General features: G+C 44.3%; 1 protein-coding gene across 7 annotated transcripts in view; it reads right to left on the bottom strand.

Annotated features, from left to right (window-relative positions):
• Positions 1–13,818, bottom strand: part of PAK5 (p21 (RAC1) activated kinase 5) — a 167,118-nt gene that overhangs the window by 63,336 nt on the left and 89,964 nt on the right. For all 7 annotated transcript variants that reach the window (XM_085218981.1, XM_085218984.1, XM_085218982.1 and 4 more), the window contains one exon: positions 575–714. In XM_085218981.1, coding sequence (XP_085075107.1) covers positions 575–604 — 30 coding nt within the window. In that variant the 5' untranslated portion in view covers positions 605–714. Of the gene's footprint in view, positions 1–574; positions 715–13,818 lie in introns of those variants that run through there.

Raw genomic sequence — 13,818 nt, 5'->3', positions numbered from 1 at the left:
AATCCCAGTGCATAAATCAGGCTGTCGGGGAGAGCAGCTGTGCAGGAATCTCTGCAGGAATGGAAAAAATGCTGCAACCACCTACAGCATCAGAGCAAACTGTCAGGAGCTGTGCCGGGTGCCAGACCAAAAGCTGCTCTCATTTCACATTGTGTTACTGCTTTGATTTAAAAGGAGTTGCTCAGTTGTAATACCATAAATATCAGCAGAATGACTCTCACTGGCAGCCTGAAGTGAATATTAGGCAAACAAAATCCAACACTTTCTAATTGTCCTTCACTCAACAGTACCTGTTTAAATTAATATTATGGCAAAGATATTGAAATTGTTATCAGAAACCCAAGCAGAGACTGCAGGTGTTAGAGCTTTCCACCAGTAAATGTTTTCCTTGCCACTAAATACCTTCCCTTTCAAAACAGAAACACCACTTACGGTGGCTGACATCCAGAAACCCATGGCAGATCTGGATCTGCAGGAGGGTGCGCTGTGAGCAAGGACAGATACGGCAAACAAGGAGAAATACACAACAAAGGCGCTGGGGAAATCACAAAGGAATAGCTGAGCAGGGACCCACCTTGGGGCTGAGCTGACCAGGCGGTCTCATCCCACAGCACTGAGAATCACGGGACCAGCGTGCGTTGGAGCTCACCGCTACTGCAGGCTGAAGAAACGTCTCCTGTGAGGGCAAGCACTCAGCCCAGCCCGAGAGAGCTCCTGTTGGTAACAATCAGAAAACAGTTATGGAAAAGAAGCCAAGAGAGACCAACAGGAATATCAGTCAGGTGTCTGACGAAAACAGAAATAGTGTATTTCTCATAAATACAATTCTGGAGGATCTGAAATTACTTCTGGCCTTGGGTTGAATTCAGCACACAGACTCAGCTGCTCAGAAATGCAGGCTTTATTTAAAGAACTACTGAGGAGGGAAAAGGGTGATGTCAAGAGGCTGCATGGTTACACAGCTCAGCTAGGGTGGGAGAAGCAGGTCCAGATCTCTTCAGGGTATTATTCAAAGCAGAGATTCAGAAGAGGACCTTCAGAAGGAATTTGCTTAACATCACCACAGTACTGATGTCTACGTATCTCCTTTCAACATTGAAATACCCACAGAAACTGAGCCTGGGACTCAGGCTAGCCATCCCTTGGCAGCGCAACTCAAGCTTCTCTTTCCACCTCTGCCGAGAAAGACGGCCATCCTTCCAAGCTTGCTGCTCAGGATCCCAGAACATGGAAGCACACTTCATACCCACCAAAGTTAACAGAGAGGAGACGTGTCTCTGTTTCTGGCAGGATCAAACCCAACATACCCTACATCATTGGCCAATGCAAGATTCATTACTCCATCATCAAACCAATACTGACTCCTGCACCCTGCAGGATGAGGTCCTGCTGCTTATACCTCAGCCTCCCAGCTGCCAGGAGAGTTACACAGACAACTCAATCACTGAGCAGCAACAATCAACTCAGTGAGCAATGGGATTTCTACGGACAGGGAAAAACTCAGAACGCTGGGTAAAAAGACCGCCTGTGCAGACAGGGAAAAGATTTTGAGTTGACACAAGGCTTTTGCACATCACTGAAGCTCAAATAACTGCAAAATTTGGCCCAGAATATCTTTTGCTTGGTTATTTGCTGGCATCACATAGGATTTTTTTGAAATATATTTACAAACCAAATCTCTTAACACCAACAACCTCAGCACCACCAAGGAATTATGCTGATTCATCTCTTCTGAGGAGCTTAGTTTAGTTGATGTCAAAGAGCCAAACTCATCCCAGTCGTTACAAAATTTATAGCTAATGTGACCAGCCAGGAACTGCATCTGCTGCACATGCGGTGCAGTCCTGCCCTGGGGGACTCACCTCCTACACAAACACTGCAGAGCAGGGAAAAGATCTGGATAAATGCCATCTAATTGCATGGTGATTTGTCTACATCTCTCTCAGAGCCTGGATTTGATTTAGACCTCTGAATCCACATCTCCTCATATCAGTATTGCACAAGGAGGTCACAAATTCAGAGATACAGCTCAGGTCTGAGGCTGAGGGGGTTTACACCCTGATCCTACCCATAAGACTAACCCTGTGCTTAAAGCAATGCAAGTACCAAAGCTCACATGACCAAGGTCTGACTTTTTTCTCCAACACGTGAAGTTGCTTAATTTGCCACTGGTTTACTCAAGAAGGTAACTGTCTTTTTTTGGGGGTAGCTCTTGTCATAGATTTTGACTATGTAACATATTTTCAGAATGCCATTCTATGGCTGCATTCAGAATATTTTCAGATTGCCACAGCCACTTTAAAAAGCATCAGTGAAACTAATATTAAAAATGACTTTCTGCATAATTCATGTCCTTCAGAAACCACTTCTTACTCAACTGGAGAACCAACCAGCCATGCATTTTACATCACTTTCTCATTTCCTTAGAAGCAATGTGTTACTTTAGGGAGAAACTCCACATATTTGTGCTTCACTTCTAACTTGGACAATGCAAAGCTCTCTAGCACATCCCCCACATGCTAATTAAGTTCAGTGTGATCACATGGGGTGGGAAGCAGTAGTTTGCCGGGTGTCATGGGAGGCAAACTCAAGAGTTAGACCAGATTAATTATCTGGCTTAATCAGACCAAGGGAGGAACTCTATCGTAGGTACAAAATGCTCTACTTAATTTTCGTATTTGTTTCCTTTGGATGCTTTAGCATAAGAAAAACAGTGAGTGTTACACAAGCATTGGAGAAAGCACTTGGGAAGCATCTAGCACAATAAACACAGGAATTGGTACAAGAAATAGAATTGAGAAAGCTTGTGGCACACACAGCCACGGATATACCTGCTTCAGAGCATCCTAGAAATTCACAGCCACAGAACTGTGGGAGGATGGCCCATCCCTGAGAGCTGTCAGTGTGAGAGTTCCCACCACAGCCACCTCCAAAATCTCCCTTCTGCCCAACTACCTGAGCTGAGGACCCCAATTCCCCAAAAGCCCTGTAGTTTTATTCACTTGTTAATTTTTCCTTTCATCACGGCAGAGCAACTGTCACATGTTCCACCTAGTAAAGATGGATCATTCACTCCAACTAATTAAATTATATTACTAAAGACTTGTGTTACCTCATAAGAACTCGTCTATGATGTGCCACATACGAGGGTATATGAATTAAATAAAAAAGATGGAAATCTGCATATCCTAACTGCTCAATCCTTCAAAAAGAAACCCATCACTACACTATATTTTATATTTAATTAAATATATCTGAGTTGACATTTCTTAACAGTAAGCTTGGAGCTCTTGGATAAAATAAGGTAGACTATAACTTTAAAATACTGGTTTAGAGAGCCCATACTACTCCAGCTGAAACTTAAGAAACACTCAAGGAAAGCATCTCTCCCACACGCTTGGCATGAGATGATTTGAATGAGACAGTAAGTAGACCCCAAAATCCTGAACTGGGAAGGCTACTTTTCAAATAAATCCTGTTTGCAGGCTTTTATTACGGCACAGCACTGCCTGTGTTTAAGATGGGGCAGAGCTGCCTACATGCCCAAATGTGGGTCACACAGCAGGGATGTGGGACAGCCCATAGATGCAGCACTTCTTCCACTGCAGCATGTCCACCCATGACACCAGGCTGCAGTAACATGCACTTCAGGAAAGCAACGAGCCCTCCTTTTCTTTTTCAGTGTTCAGCTGACACTCCTTAATGTAGGTTATACAGAAAGGAAATACTGTAATACTTTCTCAAGTAATTTGAGGAATGGAGACCCAGAGTGCCTTAATTAAAGTTAAATAATCAAGTTCAATTTCTTATAATTAAATTTAACACCTATCAGAGTTAATAGGCCAAAAATAATAAATCACATGGGAATAATGAGAAAGCCAGTCCAGAAAGTCCTAGAGTGAATAATTCAGTTATTCAAGTACCAAAATCTGGCACACATGCCAGCAGGAAAATGGACTCCATGAGCAAAGTCAACCAGGAAAACTGCAGGAAAATCAAGGCAGGGGAAATTCCAATTTCAAAGATTTTCCAAGCAGAAAAACATTTACCTTCAGGATTTTTTTTTCCCATTAAGTTTCAAGAAGACTGCAGAGTTGGTGCAGGAAGGATGAAAATATTCAGGAATGAAATGATTCAATAACGTGCTTGTATAAATCACTCACACACACACACACACAAAGAACATTGCTGGAGAATATTTTCAGCAGTCTTCATTCTCAGTGACACCTGGACAAGACACACACACAGCCCTGCAGATCACTGCAATGGCAGGTCACCACGGTCAAGCTGGTCAGAGTACACTGTAGGCATACACAGAATCAACTGCCACTGTTACTTGAAAGGTCTCTAAGAATTCAAGGCTTAAAAAAACATAACCAAAAACCAACACAAACAAAATATTAAGAAGAGTTGAGGCATCCGGGAGTTTGGCTCAGTGCCTTTTTGCTGACATTATATGCTATTTTTTTAGGATATTTTACTTCTTCCTGAGAAAGCAGTGGTTTTAATTACCAGAAAATACGGTGTTTGCAGCGAGCTCAGAACTGTGCCCTAGAAATCAGTAACAAAAATTTTCAGCTCTGCCTATATAAACACTAACTGGTTTTTCTTTTCTGCTCTATCTTGAAAATTATAATGACCGACAGATGACCTCTTCTTGTTACAAACTCACACAGAGAAGCAGCTACACGCCTTGTACAAAAAGCAACTCAAATACGCTGGTTTAGTGCATCAAATACTCTCCGAGTGGATCTCTTTAACTACCAGCAGTAGACATCTGTGTTCATATGGCTGTAAAAATTACGCCAAGATGAACAATTTCTTGATCAAGGTATTTCAATAGTTTGTGTAAGCTATGCAGAAATGCAACTATTTGCGTTCAGGACAGTGAGAGTAGGAAAACTGTGCCAGAATCAGGCAAACCAGTGATGCTGTTGTTGCTATGTCATCAAAACATTTACAGCAGATCTCACTAGCAATGCCCCACAGTAGGAGTGTGTCATCAGACATGCACACGCATACTGACATCTCTGCATGTCACCCAAACAAGTCTGTACCAGGGGGTGCACCTTCTGCTTGCCATTTCCCCCACCACGCATGCTGGTCATGACAAACAGGCATGGAAGTGTCCCATGTGCTCCTTACTGTAATTCATGCATCTCAAAGAATAACCACAGCTAAGCGAAAAATTTTGGAAATCTGTATTACTGTCCATGCTGGCTAAGCCTGTGCATCTGTTCAGCAGGCAGGCAGTAACTGTTGACCATCATCTGCCTGCGTCCCAGATCCAAATCGCAAAACCCAGCCTTGCATGCAGGAAGGCTCTTTGACGTCTGATGGCTCAAGTCAGAAGTTACTTTTTTCTTCCCCCTTAACATGCTAAAATCTCTCAGTGTTACCAGAAGAGTGCCTCCATCAGGCATTCAGACACAACCACTGCTTAAGTCTTTTTTCATTCCCATCCATGCACACCTGGACCTGCCGTGATAGACAGATTGTACTCCTAAATTCTCCTACTTCTTCCTAATTAATGTGGAACAGCAATATGAGAGCTGTTTCTTGTGGCTGCAATGGAGGAGGTGCATCATCTCCTCTAAGTAAGAGGGAGAGCTTCTACCAGCACACATCTGTTTCCCTATCTTCTTGAGGAGCTACTGACCCTCCCGGAGATGAGGAGGTGCCAGGATGGGCAAGAAGGGGCTTGGTGGAGCCGGGACTGAGATTGCAAGGCAAAGCTGGAAGAGTGAGAAAGGCTGCTGGGCATGACACGTTGGGGCTGAGCACTAGTGAGAGGTGTGTGCCAGCCCCTGGAGCACGGATGCACGATGATGTCCACCCTAGTCACAGGAGAGGAGCGGGAGCTCTTATGTGAAGCAGAGCAGATGTCTGTTTCCACTTTCCAGTCTCTAATGCACATCCAACAGTAACCAAGCATGCAGGACAGGCAGCCTCCAGTGGTGCTCCATTTCCCATACCTCCCATAAACCAGCAGTGACTGGGGCTGCCAGCACCGCCGATCCCAATTCCCCTCTTCCTGCTGCAGCTTTAATCCCCCGCCCATCTGCTCCCCTTGCCTCTGCACAGGGTTATCATGGCACAGCCGCTTTTCCCTGCGGGCAGCTGACTGACAGATGCACAGCAGGGGGATATTGGGCCTCTTCATATGATTATCTTTTTCTCCCCGGGAGGGATTTAGTTTATTGAGGTTGTTGCTGAGAGACTTCAGTTTAGACGAGTGTTTTACTCATGAGATATAACCCAGTGGGTGTGGTTTTGCTTTCCTCAGTCAGGCGAGATTGCGGGGATCACTTCTGTGTTCCTAGGAAAGGGGCACAAGGCCTGAATGAGCTCCTGGGTTTAGAATCTCAGCCAGGCCTTGTTCAACTGCCAGGTTACCCCAAATGTACCTGCCTGCCCCCCAGGAAGAGGCTCCACGTGACATCTGCTCTCACTGTACTCTCAAGCTCAAGAACGAAGACAATGACTCTCCTTCTGCCACAAGCATGGCTTGAAATACACTTCTGCACAGCATATACCTGTGTATACACAGGTGCACATGTAGATATACGTGCACACAGCTTCAATCAACTTTCCTGTACCGGTACCTGAGGGTTCAGGCTTCATTCAGTGTTTCCTCTAATGTCAAATTTGCTAGAGAATTTTTGTAAATAACAGAAATTAGAGATTCTCCATCACATCTTCCCAAGATACGGGGTCTTGAAAAACAACATTTGTTACTGAGATCCTTGTAGTTTTTGTGTTCTCTGGACATACACCGTGAAAAATCTAGAATGCAACTTCTCCATTTCTTCCGATTGTTGCCCATTTTCACAACGCTGTAGAAAGCCTTTCCGTTGCTGCTGTGATGACCCCTCTGCTAGTCCCTAGTTGCTGCTGTGTGCAGCCGAGCAGGCTCCAGCCAAGCAGATCTGTGGCTGTGCCCACGTGGTCCTGCAGCACGGCCAGCACTATCATCAACACCTTCTGCTGATGCATGTGTCTGATCCTGGCCTGAGGGTTCAAAAGGTCCCCAAGGGAGGGATGAAGATATAAACAGCACGATCACATAAGCCTCCTTAGGAAGACAGGCTAAAAAGAGATTTGACTTTCTACAGTACCATGATATGGTACATTAAGACGGTTTCAGGACACGTGCAGGGCAGCAAAGGGATCACCACCTCTGTCTGGGCTGCAACAAATGAACACACTGCTATGTGCCCTGCAGGCAGCTGCCCAGGGAAGGCAAGCATTCTGCAACACGCCCAGTCACACAGCTGTCTGCCCAGGCAACAGGACCTTCCCAGCTGAGCTGCCCAAATGGTGCTGGTCTGAAGCTGCCCAGAAGCGGTAGCAGCTTGACTCTGCAGCCAAAACTGTACTCAGCCTCAATACCACTCAGCACATTTGAGGTGTCTAGTTTTCTCCAGCAAAGACAAAGGTGCTCCATTACCCTGCTAGCACTGTCCTTCCTTATAGCACCTACAGGTATGGATTTCATAGTTCCTGCCAGGGGCTGAACCAGTGGCTTCCCCCGGTCCTGGAACACCGCAGCATTGTCCAGGCAGGCAGCGAAGCTGTGGGAACTGAGCCCAAGAGACTTCAGGTATTTAAAGCCCCAACTCTTACTGAAGTGATTAAGTGATTTGCTCTGTCACGTTTCTAACAAACAGCAGGAGGGGACAGCCTTGCTTCACCCAGCCAGCACATCTGCATCCATCACCCCTGCCAGCCTGGGACACAGCCACGCTGGCACCCCATCCTCATGAAATGTATGAATCCAAGATTCTGCTCCCTGGTGCTAATTTTGCACCATTACTTTTATGACTCCTTCCCACCCCGTAATAGACATAATTACAGCCACCACAAGATTATGGTAATGCCTTAAGAGCCATGTTTGAAGACGGAGATAAACTCTCACTGGAAACCATACGTTGATTGTTTTCCTCAAATTAGGGAACAATTCTCTATAATTAAAACATCCCTAACCCCTCTGTAATTAACACAGTGCAGTCAAAACCAATTAATAGGACTGGTGTTAAAAAGGTCTAATTTGTCTAAATAGGGCAGTGTATCAATGAGCAAATTATATATTGCCCCTAGGAAACATACCAACACAACTCTGCCTAACCAAGTTGGTGAAAACGCATATACTGAATGAAGTATACTTGTCTCCATTTGCTCCCAGACAGGTAACATCACACCCTGGTTCATTCTCAGAGCTTCATTTCTACCCACCTCCTCCAGCCCCTTGGCTATAGGATCTGGGGATGTGCAACAACTCATGCACAAAAATGCTACTCCACCAACAGGATGGGAACTTGCAACACCAGCCAGTGCAGTATTAAAACCGGAGAATTTCTGCACTGGAAAATAATGTTCCCATACATGTTAAAGCTTCTTTTGTATTCCGTGGCATGGCATAAGCTGCCTTAACTCTCACAGTGACAACTGTAGGCACAGCGTAAGGAAATTTTCCTGTAAAAGTGAGCTGCGCTTGGTCCAGAGCTGGCTCCTTCCGTACAGATATACTTTACAACCCATTTGTGCTCTGATGCAAGACACTACATGAAATGCCAAGAAAGTGGCTGCTGCTCATTTGCAGTGTTTCTGCAGAGTGCCAAGGAGCAAAGGACTTCACAAAAACATCATTTTCAGCAGTTCCACTTTTGGGGGAAAGCTGGACTCAAAACCAACCCCTCTTCCTTGCAGAAGGGGTTCCATGCCTGAAATAGGATAACACTTGCCAACACTGCACATGAAGGAAAGTCCAAGACCATCTCATTGCAATTGATTTTTTATTAGCCAAGTCAGTAGAGTGATAATTATGATAGCCCCCCTGGGTTTATCACTACTCACCCTTTATAGGGCAACAGGGAGATAAACGCAGCATTTACATGTGCATATAATTGTTTTATTTCTGCATTAAATATTCATTTCCAAAAGGTTCCCAGCACACACAGCACTTCCTGAAGCACCATGCAGAAACCAGGTTTGCTGTCTCCTCAGGCATTCCCGTTTGCTGCAATTCCTGCACAACCAGCTGCTCGCTAACATGCATTTGGCCTCAGCCAGCCTTCATGCGGCTGAAGCAGTACCGGCTTCACACGTGGAGGAAGCTGCAGGCAGCACGTTGGGAAATCTCTAAGGCTGTCCTGCTACACCCAGAAAGCAAGTCTCATCTGCTACTGATGTCAGATTTCAGGCAGCAGGAGGGGAGCAGCATGTTACAGAGCTGCAAGTGCTGCTAGAGCAGCTACAGCAGCACATGGAAGCACACAGGCTGCCTTCGCCTGCTGCTGTTTTGCCTAAGAAAATTTTTTAATCTTCTTTTTCTTATGCTTTTACCTGCATTTTCCTTTTCCAGAGGAAATAATACGAACTTGGAGCTGTACCTTCCACAATTACTTTGGCCTGAATGAACCAGGTATGAATTACACACAACCTTAAAAGCAAACACTGACGAGAAAAGCACTATGCTCATAACAACAAGGTCCAAAGCACAGGAATCCATGCAAACCCAACCCTAGCAGCAGATGATTTTGCAGGGATAAATAAGGTCCTGTGAGTAGTTCCATCTGCTGGCCCACCAGAAATGGCAACAGTGGGGGAAAAAAAAACTAAAAACAGAACAAAATGAAACAAAACCCCCCACAACCAACACAAAACTCCCCAAAAATATAAGGTTTACTCCAGTAATGACACAGTCATCCTCCCAGCTGGCTGCTTAGTCACACACAGAGCCTCAGACATATGTAGAATGGTACTTAAAGTTGTTTTTTTTATCATTAACCAGAGCAGGAAAGGAGATGAGATGTGAGGTGAAGAGCAAGCACTTTGCAAATTGCAAAGTTTACTTTACAGGAGCCAGGCATACAGTGAGCAGTAGGTTGGCACCACTACCCAAGTTCCCATATGCTTCCCTGCTTAGGAGGTGGGTTCAGATCAATTCATGGGACATTTGTTACTTGTTTTCTCACCCACAACAGAGAAAGCCCATGACAACGTCTGCCTGAAGAGCTTTTACAAGACCTAAGGGATTAAAACATTAAAACGCCCCACAATTGCCATTACTGCCAAAACCACGGAAGACAAATGTGCTGAAAGCCTGAAAACACTCATCAGATCCCGGAACAGCTCACATTGTTAGGTTTTGTGCAACCACTGCCTTTTTCCAATGAAATTATAAACCTTCCCTTAATGGAATTTGACAACTGAAAAATAGTGAGATTTAAAATAACAAATGGTCCCTTGCAGCATCCCCTGCAGCAAGGTTGGAGACACGGAACTGACCTTCAGCTTAGCCGCCAAACCAGAAATACTGCAAAGAAGGAAAAGTGTTGGGAATACCTGTGTTAAGTCAGTAGCCATCTTTCCCCAAGAACAGCTCTGCGATGTCAGACTTCTTCCTTCTTCTTAATCACTTAAAAAGCAACAAAAAGAGGAAACTGCTGTGCACTGACAGGACTGCAAAGGCATCAGAACCTGCTGCAGAAGCCAGTAACAAATGGCCTCTGGAGAAAGACTGAGGAACCCAGAGCACATCCTCCCCTTGTAACGGGGCACACTGTCCTTAAACTGCATCCGTATAAAATGGAAATGCAACTCACAAGCTGGGAGAATGTCAGCCCCTTACACTGCAGCAGATGAGGTGGACTCTGGTATGTCAGACACCTTCAGGGTCAGTCTTTGCAAAGAATGTTGATAAAATGGGAAGAATATGAGAGAAGGCCTTAAAAATTACTGGATGTGAGAAAAATGCCTCAGAATGAGAAATCTGGAGCTCAATCTGTTCAGCCTGTTTAAAGGAAGATGGAGAAGTAATGTGATTACAGTGTAAAACTCCCTTCACAAAGAAAAATACAGTGTAAAAAAGAGCTTTGTTATCTCTAATAGGGAATAAAAGGAATCATGGTTGAAAGCTGAAGGTTATGAAGAGCGGGTGAGGAAAGCCTTTTTACACCATGAATTGTTATACTCTAGAAGAGGCTATCAAATAAAGCAGTGAAAGCTTCATTCCCTGGATGCCACACAACACCACACCTGCTCTTTGTCGGCTCAAGGCAGCACTCATACACAGCAGAGTCAGGCAGTGCCATAGGAAACTCTTCTTACTGCTGCTGGGAACCAACACCTTTGTTGGCTCGGTTGGGCTTTTGTTGAGGCAACATTACAGGTATTTGATTGTTATTTCCTCTTCACTTTTCTGCCTGGGAAGTACCTAGTGAGGGATATTAAGCACAAAGGAAAATGTTTGTTCCTACCTTTTTTCTACTCCAGAAATCATCCAGTGTTTGCCCACACAGCATCAAAACGAGCATCTCTTATGCTACTTATTAATGTTTAAACATGCTTATTTCAAATGTTTGCAGAGTTCTTTGATAAGTAATGATTCCAGGTAAAATAAAAATAGCTAACAAAGAAAAACAAGACTGGCTGTTCCTCCATCACAGTACTCTCAGAATAACAATTACGGGGGAAACATACAGAGAACTTTATGGAGGTGGCTTAAAGCTATGGATGTTTATATTAAAGCCCTACAACGTTTGCAGTGACTGAAGATGACCTTATAACATATCCACTTGTGGTCCATATTTTTCAGGGCAGTATGACATATTTCAACTTTCTCTTGTCCTGAGGGCTACTTTAAAGTTTCTCAGTCTACGGAACACTCAGCCATACAGAGACAATGCAATACAAGCAGCATGCACTGCTGATGATAACTAGTAAGGAGGCAAAAAAAACAACTCCAGTAATTAAGGTGAGGATTTCCAGAATGTTCTATGGGAATCAGATCAACTGGAACCATGTTTTAAATCCCAGACTAAAGATCTCTGCATCACACCAGTTCCCTTAGAGCTGCAAAACAAGGACCCAATTCCCAGCCCAGCAGAGGCAGGATTTCAGCAGTGGAACAGTGGTTTAGGAACAGAATTACAGAAAGCTCCTTCCTGCAACTGCTAACTTCATCACAGAGTGACCCAGAAAGCTTTTGCAGAGTACCTTTTCTTCTTCTCTGTCTATGCAAAAAGCCCATGTCCCAACACAGACCTTCTGGTTCGTTTACACTCAGTGCACAAAGCAGGCAGGGTCAGTTCTACCTATTGCAGAAACCTCTCCTTTTTGTAAGGCTCATTTAAACCCTATAGAAGTCCCAAAAAAGGCTTGCTATGCCACTGCTGTGGAGCATAGGATTAATGCTGGTCCTTCCACAGAGAGGTGAATGTCATTTGCAGAACTGTGTTAATTCCTGATTTGAATTTAGATCATGTTTTTAAATAAAGAAAAAAGCTCAGAACATCCGCTGGGAATCCATGACTTGGATAAACCTTAATAAGTCACTAAATACTAAATAAGTGAGAAGTGCATCCAGACTGCAGTGCTGTATAAAGACAGGAAAAAAAGCAAGATCAATTCTAGAGAATAATGGCTTCAGATTGCATATTATAGGCATGGCTGATGTGTTTTGAATGATAGGATATCATTTAGCGAGCTCAAAATCAGGAAGCTCAACTATAAGATATGCTCTCACAAAGAAAGAGAAGAATAGAAAAGTTGGAGGTTTAACCCAGGGCTTTCCTACACAGGCACTTTTCTCAAAGGAAGGCAACAAGAACTGGGAGAGAAAAGGCTCTAGAACAGATAGGACCACGATGGGGGCTGAGGAGACAGCAAAGTCTCATGTTAATTCCAGCCAAACTCTCCAGGTGCTGACAGTTGATGTAACATGCCCTCACAGTAACCCCTCTGGCGTGAATGAATGGTAACAAAGCTCAGGCACCACCAGACTCCTCAAAATTTCAGCATAACCAATTTATCAGCATCTTCAGATTAAGTCATTCTGCAAGATGGTTTTCCAGCCCCAAGGAAGTAGATACCCACAGCTATTGCTGCAGCTACTACCAGCAACATGCAGATAACAGGAGATTCTCCTGCAGCTTCTGGCTGCCTCAGCAGCACCATCAGCCTTTTTTACATGTACCAGTTTGTTTTGGCTTCATTTTCAATATTAGCCCATACTATTCAATGGTGCTCCCTGAGCTTGCAGAGTGTTACAATAAAAGACAGTCTAACACTTGTCTAGAGGGTGGCAATAGGGAAACCTCCCTTGGGTGGAAAGGAAGCTTGGCATCTTACAGTGGATTAGAATGCAGCCCACATCTTTACATTGCTCTTCAGTATGGGAAAGGCCTTCTACAGAGAGATGCAGAAGCAGCAGCTGCACTGAAGGATTACATTCGAAGTACATTACTTTCAAAATGAATGAAAATTGTCTCTTAACTCCTAATCTTTCATACTGTAGACTCAAGTAAAATGGATATATATATATTTAAAGTCATGGGATTTAATGTAGTGCTTCCCGGCATTGGCTTTAAATATTTGCAGTCAAAATGTGAAACCACTCCTTTCTTCTCCCTTAACTTTATCTAAAACTATGAATATTCTATTTGCTTAAATATATCCGGAACAAAGGAGCCTCAGAGAACCACAGCTTTTATCTGGGCACTCTTCTGCACCCTTCAGGATACGCTGTGCTTGGGAATCATTGCAGAGGACTCAGCAGCCTGCCACCCACCCAGCTATCAGCAGCACATGGACGGAGAGGAGCCTGCAGGCACAATTTATAGCTGATGCGTAACATCATTGAAGAAGCTCAGAATACCAATGAACAGTTGTGGAAGAAGACCAGAGTGCTGCCACTTGAGCAGAGGCCAGGAGCAGGTCAAGCCTTGCAGAAGAGGGGCAGCGTTCCCTAAGCAAAGCAGGACCATGGTTCTGGTTTGGGAAACTCAGTTTATTACACTGAAACGTTAAGACCAG

Source organism: Meleagris gallopavo, chromosome 2 (genome assembly GCF_905368555.1).
Source record: "Meleagris gallopavo chromosome 2, MGAL_WU_HG_1.1, whole genome shotgun sequence".
NCBI classification, from domain to species: Eukaryota; Metazoa; Chordata; class Aves; order Galliformes; family Phasianidae; genus Meleagris; species Meleagris gallopavo.
Note: the sequence above shows the minus strand (reverse complement) of the source record. Positions and strands in the feature narration are given on the sequence as shown.